Source organism: Drosophila subobscura, chromosome E (genome assembly GCF_008121235.1).
Source record: "Drosophila subobscura isolate 14011-0131.10 chromosome E, UCBerk_Dsub_1.0, whole genome shotgun sequence".
Lineage (NCBI taxonomy): Eukaryota > Metazoa > Arthropoda > Insecta > Diptera > Drosophilidae > Drosophila > Drosophila subobscura.
The window spans coordinates 10,985,454-10,997,869 of NC_048531.1; the positions used below are offsets into that span (position 1 = coordinate 10,985,454).

General features: G+C 53.5%; 1 protein-coding gene across 41 annotated transcripts in view; it reads left to right on the forward strand.

The window, feature by feature from the left end:
- The window catches only part of LOC117891140 (microtubule-actin cross-linking factor 1), a 67,485-nt gene that overhangs the window by 36,827 nt on the left and 18,242 nt on the right, over nt 1-12,416 (forward strand). For 35 of the 41 annotated variants that reach the window (XR_004648613.1, XM_034796372.1, XM_034796373.1 and 32 more), the window contains 2 exons: nt 40-10,372; nt 12,264-12,410. Coding sequence is in view for 40 of the 41 variants with exons in the window: in XM_034796372.1 (XP_034652263.1) it covers nt 40-10,372; nt 12,264-12,410 (10,480 nt within the window). In the remaining variant the exon portion in view is untranslated. The remainder of the gene's footprint in view (nt 1-39; nt 10,373-12,263; nt 12,411-12,416) is intronic. The other 6 variants (XM_034796375.1, XM_034796376.1, XM_034796378.1 and 3 more) reach the window with 1 other exon arrangement.

The window sequence follows — 12,416 nt, forward strand, 5'->3', positions numbered from 1 at the left end:
ATATCTTCAGTAAAAGAAAACTAATTGACTCCCTTGCAGATTCAGCTCAACGAAGACAACGAAAAGCTCCTCGAAGAGCATCTACAGCAGCGACAACTTGGATGCCGCTAGTCACGATTTGGGGGATGCTGCTGCCCCTGTCCCCGCAATCGGTACGCAGATCCAGTTCAATGAGATCCGTACACTAAAGCGTGCCCAGCAGCTGGGCAGCGGCAACTCGGTGCTGGATATTGCCGGTATACGCGATCCGCGCACGGGCCGTGTCCTAACCATTGGCGAGGCCATTCAGCTGCGCATCCTGGATGTGCGCACCGGCGAGATGTTGGTGGGCGATCGTCGCATCACCCTGGAACAGGCCGCCGATCAGGGACTGATCGATGCCCAGCTGGCCAGGCAGCTCCTGCAGCCGGGAGCAGGACGCGATCCCAGCGGACGGGAGCTGTCGCTGCTCGAGGTGATACAGCGCGAGATCAGCGAGGCAGAGTCCGGCTACGAGACGGCGGAGAAGCGCATCAAGGTAAACAGCGTAGTCACCACCGAGGCGGTGGGAGTGGTATCGCCTGAGAATCCCCGTAATATTGCCGACGCCATTTCTGCGGGGAGTGTGGACACCAAGACGGGCCTGTACCGGGTCAAGTCAGGGCATACCATCAGCCTGGCGGAGGCCTACGAGCGCGGCTACCTCATCCGGCACGAGTCGGTGACAATCAAGTCGAATGCGCTCTGCCTCAGCGATGCCATTGCCCACGGGCTGGTCGATGCCGCCGGTTGGATAGCGGACCGCAACTCCGGCGACAAGTTCCGGCTGGACTCGGCCATTGCTAATCAGCTGATCGACGCGAGCGTGCGCGAAGTGGTGGACGCGAAGCGCGATGTGAAAATAACACTGCAGGAGGCCCTGCAGTCGGGCGTGCTAAACGCGAAGACGGGTCGGTACGTGAACGAGGTGACGAAGGAGAAGCTCACCTTCTCCGAGGCGCGCAGCCGGCAGCTGATCGTGAAACCCTACACGCTGAAGGACATCTGTGACCTGAACCTGCTCGACCGGCAGACCGGCCAGATCACTAGTCCGATGCGCCGCGAAAAGCTAAGCATCATGCAGGCCATCGAGGCCGGTGTGCTAGACGGTAATCATCTGAAGTGCATCACCAAGCGAAAGGGTGAGCTCATCACCCTGCAGAAGGCCATAGCGGATGGTATTGTGCTGCCCGCGGAGGGCAAGTATCGCGACTTTATGACCGGCGAACTGATCACCATTCCCGATGCCGTGGAACGCGGCCTGATCAGCTCGGTGGCTCAGCGTTCGATCTTTGATATTGACGGGTTCAAGGACCTGCGCAGCAACGACTATGTTAGCTTTAATGTGGCCCTCTCGCGCGATTTGCTGCGGCGCAAGAGCACGGGCTTTGCCTTAGAGACAGCCGGTAGGGACAAGGACAAAGACAAAGACAAGGACAGGGATAGCCAGGGTGTGCCACTGGAGGTGGCCGTGGGCGAGGGTCTCGTCCGGCAGGAGGTGTACGAGATGTTCAATCGTGGCATTGGCGTACACAATGCCAGCGGGAAGGAGCTGAGCGTCTTCGATTTGGTCTATCACAATCTGATTGATCCGAAGACGGGCTACCTGCTGGACCCAAAAGCGGGCGACGGGGTGGAGACAGTGCCTTTGGACACCGCCATCGAGCGGAAGTTCATTACCCCCGAGGGGGCTCTCCTGCTGAGCAGTCTGCTCAATATAACCCTCACAACGGAGATTGTGAAGCAGACAATTAATCGTTATGTCACGATCCGGGCAGGCTCCCAGGAGCCAGGCACAGGCGCAGGCGTGGCAGTAGGCGACAGCGTGCTGCTCACCTTCACGGAGGCAGTGCGCCAGGGCTTCATCGACGAGGACAGACAGCTGTTCAAGGACCCCAAGACGGGCAACATTTACTCGGTGCAGCAGGCCCTCAACTATGGCCTGCTGGTGCCCGACAGCAATCAGACAGTGCCGGAGATAACGAACCGCAAGAAGACCAAGTCCACCATCACCATTGTCACGAAACAGATCCTGCCCGAGGCGGAGCCCATCAGGCTGAACACCAAGCAAACGCACACCAAGTATGTGGAGAAATCTGTGGAGATACCCATCTCCCAGGAGATGGTGAGCAGCAGCAGCCACATGCATCAGGAGCAGAACGTAACGGAGCGACAGATCATGGAGCTGCCACCAGGTGGCTGGCGCCTGAAGGATGCCATCGAGCAGCGGCTGTTCAATCCCGACTCTGGCGTGTTCCATGTCCAGGGCACCGATCGGTTGGTCAGCTTTGAGGAGTGCATCGACAAGCAGATCATCAACAATCTGTCGGTCTCTGTGCTGGATCCGCGCAGCACCACACCCAGCGACAAGCTCTCTGTGAAGTCCGCATTCGAGCGGAAGATCCTGGACAGCTATGGCAACTATACGAACAGCCGCCAGCAGGTCCTGGGCATGCGCAGCGCCATCGACGAGGGCAAGATCATACTGGAGACGGTGCCTGCCACGCGGGGCTCAAGTCAAAAGACGATTCTGCGCATCACGAGGGTGAACCACATGCCGGATGTGCTGGAAGTATCCACACCTCTGAAGGATGCCCCGCCCAAGTTCCTGGAGGTGAGAACCTGCCAGCGAGAGCTGGCCTCACCCGAGCCATTGCAAATTGCTCCCGGTGCCATCTACGATCCGTCCACAGCTCTGGTGATCTTCACACAGAGCGGGGAGACGGAGAATATCTTTGATGCGGCACGCCAGGGACTGATCGATGAGCAGCTGATCAAGATTATCGACCCCACAACCGGGCAGGAGATTTCCGTAACCGAAGCAATTGCACGCTCCATCTACGATCCGCGTACAGCCACGATACTGAATGCGGAAGGTCAACCCGTGGATTTGATAACAGCCACCAGGCTGGGACTTCTCAGCGTGATCGGTGCCCCACTGGTTGCCGCCGAGGGAGCCCTGCGTACCGTGCGCTTTGTCACAGATCCGCGCACGGGCGAGCAGATACCCGTGGAAGTGGCCTACGAGCGGGGAATCGTCTCGCGGGATCAGCGTTCCTTTGACAGCCAACCATCGCCAGTGCACGAGGAGAAGGAGAAGGTTGTGGTGCTGCAGAAGATGCGCAAGATCATCCTCAAGCCGAGGGATGCCATGCGCAAGGGCATCATTGACGAGGAGACCTGCCGGATAATCGAGGACACCGCGAACTTCACCAGCCCCCAAGGCGAGGTGGTCAACATCAGCGAGGCCCTGAGCACGGGTCTGATCGATGGCCGTCGTGGCCAGATCATCGATCCGCAGAGCAATCGGGTGCTGAATCTCCGCCAGGCGGTGGAACAGAAGATCATCGACCCCGAGCAGACGAATCACATCCTCATGCCGCTGGCCAAGAGCTTGTCCGTGCCCAGGCTGGAATCGCAGGGTCTCATTGATCCGCAGAGCCAGACGATTGTGCACCCGGAGAGCGGCTATCCGCTTAGCATACACGAGGCGATCGTCTGCGAAGTGCTGGACCCACACTCGAGGCTGCAGAAGCCCGAGAAGTGCACGCTAGAGGAGGCCATCGAGAAGGGCATCATCAATGCGGATGAGTCCACATTTAGCTACAAGAACAAGACCCTAAACATAACCGAGGCCATTGAGGCAAAGCTCTTTGATGCCGGCTACGATCAGCAGAAGCCCAAGGTGGAAATTCCGCCCGTGGGCATGATATTCCCCGTGGCAGTGGAACGGAGTCTGGTGGAGCCCACCAAGGGTGTGGTGCTGTTCCCTGTGGCCAAGCTGAAGCCAGTGCCCCTCAAGCAGGCCATCGAGGAGAACTTCATCATGTCCATACCCTACGCACCGAGGCCCCACGCCATTGAAGTGGTGGACGCCCTGGAGCGAGGCCTCATCGATGTGGCAGGCCACACGATGACGGTTCCCGCCACTGGCGAGCGTCTGTCCCTGCGCCAGGCGCTGGAGAACGGTGAGCTCGTGGTGAAGCATCTGTCCGACTTTGTGGTCACCCAGCGACCCATCCCAAAGACCGAGATTATGGAGACGGTGCGTGCCGTGCACACGGTGACCACCAAAACCATTGAGCTGATGCAGGGCTATGTGCTCGTCTCCAACAACGAGGTGCAGAACGTAAACACGGGTGAGGTGTGCAGCCTGGAGGAGGCCAAGGAGCAGGGCATCCTGCGTGAGGAGTCCACAACGCGTGAGACAAAGGCAGCCGTGGGCGAGGATCCCAGCGTAAGCGTCAGCGATCAGCAGACTGTGGAGGTCGTGGAGGAGCGTACACAGACAGTTGTCGTCAGCTCGGACAGCCACAAGCAGGAGATGCAGGTGGTCAGCACCACAAAGTCTACAAAAGAGGTGCCCGCACTCGCACAAGCCCAATCCGATGCGAAGGAACCATCGAAAACCCTGCAGAATGTCAAGGATGCCGCCAAACTCGGCGCCCTGGGTGTCATTGCTGCCCCCGTTCTGGCGGGAGGTGCCATCGTTAGCGGCGTAAAGAGTCTCATCAAGTCTGTGAAGTCTCCCGCAGAAGATGCCAACAAATCCAGCAAGGATAAGCCACAACAACCTCAAGTCAGCTTCATTGAACAGGAGCGTCAGCAGCCCCAATCAGTGCCAAGTGATGTCGATAGACTCCTGAACGAAACGGAGACATTTATCAGTACCACAACTGCCAATTTCATAGCCAATGAGCAGCAGCAGCAACTGCCAAGGGCGCAGCCTCAAGTGGAGGTTCCTTCAACCAATTCCGCAGTTGAAACTACAAGCACATTGACCACCACAACGGTCACAACCATAACTACCTCAAAGACCGCACCGGATACGCCCAGTGAACCAGTTGAGACTGTTCAGGAGGAGAAACCAGTGCCAGTCAAGAGAAAGGAACTGGAAGAGCCAAAGGCAGAGGATGTTCTCAAGGTAACTGAAACGATCACAACAGTGACAACAAAGCAGGCTGACCCAGAACTAAAGGATGCAACTCCGGAAAAGTTGAAGGAGAAGCCTCAGCCAGCGGTCGAGACAGCAGCTCCTAAGGCAACAACTCCAGAGGCTACACCAAAAGAGACAGTTGCAGAGGTTGCACCAAAAGAAACCACTCCCGAGAAGCAACCAATTTCCGAACCCACGAAGGAACCTTCTTCACAGCCATCTGAAAAGCCAGAGCCCAAACCAAGGGCCGCTGCAAGGGAAGAGGTGCCCGAATTTGATCCTCCTTTCACAGCTCCCTTGGCGCCCTTTGCCGAACCCTCCACTGACACAGAGACAAAGGTAACCGAAACCATAACTGAGATTCAAGAGCTGCCCATATCAAGCTCCCAAACTGTGACGACAACTGTAACGACCACAGTAAGAACTGTTGAAGAGCAGCCAACGATTGAGCAGGAAGCGATTGTGCAGCCAGAAAAGATTGTGGAAGTACAAGAGGTGCAAGAGCCAGAGGATAAACCCAAGGATGACCCTGCTCTGATTGTCACTGAGCAACCTTCCACGACAGTGGTGGAAGAAAGAGTTGTAACCGTGGAGGAGCCAACGATTGCGGAATCCACAGTAACTACCACAACAATTACCACCACGAACAGCACAACAACAGAAATAACGAGCGAGGAACAGCAGGAGCCAGAGGACCAGAAGGAACCAGAGCAGCAGGAAAACATTGTGGTAAAAGAAACAGTCAAAGAAAAACCTGTGGAAGAGCAAGAGCAACCCATTCAGACAACCGAAACGGTCACCACAGAGACAACAATCATTGTCGGTGAAGAGAAGAAGCCTCAGCAGCCGGGGCAACTGGAGCAAATAGTTCAGCCCCCGACGACTACGGATAAGCATCAGACAGTTGTCGATTTCATCGAGGGCGAGAAGACACCAGGCAAAGGCAGCAACATCCTGCAGAATGTCAAGGATGCCGCCAAGCTGGGAGCCCTGGCCATTGTGGGTGCGCCTGTGCTGGCTGGAAAGGCATTGGTCGATGCACTCACAACAGAATCCACACAATCCCAATCACAATCAGGGTGGGAGCCACAGGAGAGTCAGACCCAGAGCAGCAGCACAACTACTACCGTGACGACAGTGACAACTACTTCCACATTGACATCGACGGAGAGTGCCTCGCCCTATGATGAATCCCGCGATGTTATGGGTGAACCATCAGCTCCATCATCATCTTCAGATACAAACCTCAAACGTGATGTGCCCAAGACACTGGCCATTGGGGATGCCATTTCCCAGAAACTAATCAGTCCCGACGAGTGTCAGGTGATTGTCGATGGGGAGCAGCAAACGGAGACAGTGTCCACGCTGCTGCGAGAGGAGCAGCTGAGTCCGCTGGACGAGGTGCAGATCATTGATGACAAACTGATTGTGCTGCAGCAGATATCCTACCTGGTGGACGTGGACACCGAACTGTCGGAGCAAAAGCTAAGCGAACTGAACATTTACGATCCCGAGAATCAGTACTTTATCGATCCATCCACTGGCCAGAAGATATCCTTCCAGAGTCTGGTGTTTGACATGAACATCTTCAACCCCGAGTGCATTTTAGTAAAGAACTTTAGCACGGGCAAGTACGAGACTTTGACGGCAGCTCTGGAGCGGCCGTTGCTGGACAGGCACACTGGCCACATGGTCGATCCGAAGACGGGGAAGAAGATTCCCTTCTTTGAGTGCATTGCCCGCCAGTGGATTATCCGCTCGAATCCAGAGGAACAGCGACCGGCGGGCATCGAGACGGTGGCAATTGACGAGGAGACGGGGCAGGTGGTGCTGGACGATGGTCGGGCTTGCTCCATTGTTGACGCCATCAACAGTGGCAAGCTGGACATCCAGTCGATATCGGTGCGCGACCCAGTCAGCGGCGAGGTAATCCCCCTGCGTATGGCAATCGAGTTGGGGGTGGTCGACATGCAGTCGGGCACCGTGATAGACATCCAAACGCTCAAGGAGATACCCATGGAGGAGGCCTTCCAGCTGGGCTTCCTTGTGCCCGGCGCACGCAAGCCCATCTCCCTGGAGGCGGCCGTCCGCAAGGGTCTCTACGACCCGGAGACGGGCAAGCTCTTCGACTCGGAGAGTCAGAACCAGGTGGATGTGCAAAAGTCCATTGAAATAGGTCTGGTCGATCCAAAGATCTCTCTGATCGTGGACACAGTCACCCAGAAGGAGCTGAAGCTGGACTGTGCCATTGAGGATGACCTGGTGCTGCCGGCCACGGGCCAAATCAAGGATAACAAGAACAATACCCTCGTGCCCTTCGACCTGGGCATCGAACAGCGTCTGCTCAAGACGGACAGTGTGACGTGGAGCCTGCCAGAAGTGCTGCAGCGGGAATACTACTTGCCCAGCACCGGCAAGGTGCTGAATCCCGTCACTGGCGAGGAGATACTCCTGCAGCAGGCCATCGAGATGGGCTTTGTGGAGCTGGAGACGACGCTGGTCAAGGATGCCGAGCATGACACAATTGTGCCGGGCAGGGAGGCAGCCAGAGTGGGGCTGCTAGACACGGTGCGAGGCACCCTCAGCTCCCCACACATGAGCCTCGATGAAGCGTTCGTCAAGGGCTATCTGATTAGCACCAAGAAGCCACTGTCGTTGGTCGATTGCCTGCTGCGTGGTCTCTACGATCCTTTGACAGCCACCTTCAACATCGACGACGACGACAAGCAGCTGGACCTCAAGTCCGCCATTGCCAAGAAGCTCATCAATCCCGAGGAGTTGGTGCTGCTCGATCCGAAGACCGAGTCGATTATCTCGATAACCGAGGCCATTGCCAAGGGCTATCTGGATCCCATTGGGGGCTATGTGATCAATCCGTACGCCTCCACCAAGCTGTCACTCCACGAAGCTCTCGAGAATCGCATCCTCATTCCGGCCAAGCGCAAGCGCAGCCTGCCCGATGCCGTCTACCGGGGTCTATACGACCCGAAGACTGGCCAATTCAGCAATACCATCACGAGGGAGAAGCTCACAACCGAACGTGCCATTCGTAGGGGTATACTCGATCCCGATTCGACGGTCGTCCACCTGCAGTCCGGACAGATCATTCCCTTTGGCGTGGCCGCCGATCGGGGGATCGTGGACAGCCAGCAGGGCACAGTGAAGGACGACGAGGACAAGGCCATTGACTTCAAGGAGGCCTTCGATAGGGGTGTCCTGGTGGAGGCCAAGAAGCCACTGCGCCTCATAGAGGCCGTCGTGAAGAATGTCTACGATGAGGTGGATGGACACTTTGTCGATCCCAAGTCTGGCGAAAAACTGAACTTTGCCGAGGCCCTCGACACCAATCTGCTGGACGAGCACAGCGTTCAGATACGCGACTTCAAGACGGGGCTGTACAAGCAGCTGAACCTGACGCATGCCAAGGATGCGGGCATCATCGATGCCCAGAACTCCAAGCTGCTGTACAACAACCAGACCATGACCCTCAAGCACGCCTTTGACATTGGCATCCTGATGGACGTGAATGCCCCCATCAGTCTACAGCGGGCCATCCATCAGGGACTCTTTGACGACAAAACTGGCAAGCTGAGCGATCCCCGCAGCGGTCGACAAATCACGCTGCTCGAGGGCATGCGCAGCTTCGTCATCAATCCCCATCTGCCGTGCTACTTTGACGAACAGACAGAGCAGCTGTACAGCCTCAGCGAGACCTGCCGCATGGGCATCATTAACCGCAGGGAGGGAGTCTTTAGGGAACCTGACAGCAGTAGCTTTGTGTCTCTGGGAGAGGCCCTTAGTCTCGGACTGATTGTGGACATTGAGAATGCCGGCTTTGGGCTGTACGAGCTGCTCTCCATGGGCTTCTACGATGTGGCCACTCGCAAGGTTCGGCATCCGGTGACCGGCCGCAAACTGAACCTGAACGAAGCCTGCGTGGAGGATGTGGTCAGCCTGTCGTCCAGCCTGGTCAAGCACCATGCCACGGGCAAGTATCTGCGGCTGGCCAATGCCATCAAGGAGCAGCTGATTGACGATTCGAGAGGTTGCTATAATCTGAGCAGCTCCGAACAGATCGATCTGCAGACAGCCCGGGCACGGGGACTCATCGTTTCCAACCGTCGCCTGCTGAGCCTCGAACTGGTGCTCCGCCAGCAGCTGTATCGTTCCGAAACGGGCAAATTCTGCGATCCCACAACGGGCGAGTATCTCGACCTCATCGAGGCCATTCATGCAGGGTTCATAGATCCCACGACCACCGTGTTTAAGAACCAGCTCACCGGCAAAGAGCTGCCGCTAACCGAAGCCATTGAAAACGGGGACATTGACGTGTCCAAGGGCCGCGTATTTGATCCCAAATCAAAGTCCGCATACAACTACGATGTGGCACTCTCGCGCGGTATACTCGTGACCATCGTTCGTCCTCTAACCGATCGCAGCGAGGTTGTCCGTCGACAGGACAGCGTCGAACTGCTGAGCCAAACGCCCGTGAGCGTTGTGATTAGCAAACCGCGCGAAATGTCTCTCGAGGAGGCCATTCGGTATAACATAATCGATCCCAAGACGGCGCTTGTGCGCGACTTTGATAGCTTTAAATTCCTGCCGTACGCGCTGGCCCAGGAACGCGGTCTCGTCGACACCACCAAGCGCACACTCGTCGATCCGAAGGCCCTTTACTTTGCCTTCGATCCCACGCTGATTGTTTATGTGCGAGAGCCGGTCACCTTTGACCAGGCGGCCGAGTCCAAGAGCCTGGATTTGGCAACCGGAATGCTGAGCTATTTGCCAGTCGGAGGATCCACCGCCAGCAACGGCAGTGGGAGCAGTGATGACAGCGCAAACGATTCACTGACTGTCACCGAGACGCCTAGGGTATACACGCTCAAGGAGGCCGCCAGTGCGGGCATTGTGGATCCCGATTCGGCCCTGGTCAAGGATCTGGCCAAGGCGAAGTTAGTCCGTCTGCCAGAGGCCTTCCGCAAGGGCCTCATGGACGCCAACAAGGCCAATGTGCTGAACACACAGACCTCCAAGCTGTGCACCCTGCAGGAGGCCTACGAGAGCGGCCTGATCTGCACGCCCAAGCGTTCCTTCGGCCTGCTCGAGGCCATCACCTTTAACCTGTACAATCCCACGAACGGCTGCCTGGTCGATCCCTTCCAAATGCATCCCGACATCATTCGACGCAAGAAATTCACACTGGCCGAGGCCATTGCCTCGGGCCTGGTGGATCCCTCCTCGACAGTGGTGCGAGATCCCAACTCTGGGGTCATTCTGCCACTGGCGGCTGCCATTGGCAGCGGCCTGATCGATGCCACCGCGGGCCGCCTCACCATCAGCGATGCTCAAGAGCCCAAGCAGAACATCGATCTGGTCAGGGCTGCCGAGAAGGGTCTGCTGCTGCCAGCCGAACAGAGGGTAAGTCCAAGTCCAGTCCAACGTTTGACTTTCCCATCAATTTCCAATCACAAACCGATCGATCGAGATCACGGAAATTACAGCAAAACAGCCAAAATTTACTCTAAATCTAAAGCTTTGTTCGTGGCATGATTTTTTTTTCCTTTTTGGTATTACTTTACGAATATTTTTGATATTTTGATCAGCGCGCTGTCTCTATCTAAAATCTATATCTAATTCTATATCTCATCAGACTAACCCCAAACAAATGTGAGAGAGAGAGAGAGGGCTTCCTTCTTTCAACTGTTTAGTTTCTGAAACAGTTTCTCTTTGTTGTGCAAATCATATTTATTATTATATATTATTTTGCATATCTCTTATATTGCAGCGCATGGCATTCAGTTTTATGTTCTATACTCGATACTCGATACTCGTACATATATCGTATACTTTCCGCTGGGCTGAGCTCTCTCACGCTTTAAGCAGCCACAGATCACAGAATAAATAATGTCAGCAGATCACATACCACATCCACAGATCACAGATCACAGATCAGATCCATCCATAAATCGTTATATCGGGCCAAAGAAAATGCGTCGTCTCATACTCCTCCAAACATAAATGACGTCGGCAATAAGACAACATACTCAATCAATCAATCAATCAATCAATACTCTATTCTCTATATATATATTTACTGCTCTTTTCTATCGATTTGTCTTTAACATTAGCATACAATTTTCTTCACTTGAACTCTCGCACACACACCACATCCCATATCTATATTCATAACCATACCAAAGACAATTTAATAATAGGATGTGTAGCGAAAAAGACCCAAAATTGGGAATCGTTATTGGATTCAGGAGAGGTGAATAGCATTTCGTACAGGAAAGATTTATTTCTGTCTGACTCTGCAGCACTCTCTCATCTCTCGTGGATGTAGAGATCCAAAGTTGCAGCGTTAAACTCAGTCATCTTATTATTAAAATGTCTTTCCCCATTAGCCATAACTCTCGTCGTATTTCTATATTCTATACTCTGCTATCCCCCAATTCGTATATCCTAGGGAGTATCTTTATCATTCTAGTAGGTTCTCAATCAGATCAGATTTCCAACCATACTGTCGGTTTACAGTCTAATCTGAGTGTTTAGATTCTATCTTTTGCTCTTAGTTTTGGACTAGGGTAATATTCTTTTTACTTTCCACCCCCGCCCAATCAGCCCAGAAATTAGTTATTATTTATTCATAAATTTTGTTTAAATGCCAACTTTCTACCTATTTTTCAGCATTTATACCATACATATATATATATATTTTTTATAAATATTATTTCGTTTGCAGTTTTTTATTTGAAAATAAAACTAAAAGATACCAAAATTAACCCTAACCGAAAAACCCCATAAAAACCAACAACAAACAAAATAAAACTGAAACCAAAAACGAAAACCATTAAAACGTAGTTAGTGCCTACTAAAAGTAGTTCCCCTACCCACCCAAACTAGTGCTTGTTCCTAGTAGTCAGTAGTTGTAGCAGTAGTACTTGGTAATATTAAGTAATCATTTGGTGTTTGTGCGTCTTTATTTTATTTTATGGTTTATGTTTAATGCTTTTTAAAACCCGCTTTTGCCTCAAGTCTTTTGCTTTTCCGCTGCTCCCACAAAACAAAAAGAAATATGTTCTTTCAGCTTTTATGTTTGTGTTCTTTTATATATATATTTTGTGTTCCATTTCTCTATCGACCTATATATATACATTTACATATATATCTTTCAATGATTATCCCCCCAACAATATATTTTAGCGACCCGTAAATCGAGCTAAGAACTTGTTGCCTTATTTCCAACAGTTTTCTAATGATCTTTTTGTGTCTCCCTACTGTGTCATGTGTACCCTTTTGATCCATATAGCAAGCAGTATTCGAAAAGTTCAACATGTGCGAGGAGAATGTCAACGATCTGCTCAAATGGGTCACCACCGTCGAACAGAAAATCTCAAGTGTTGGAGGACCTCGCGAGAAAATCGATGAGCTGCGCAACCAGATCAATGCCCTCAAGGTGAGT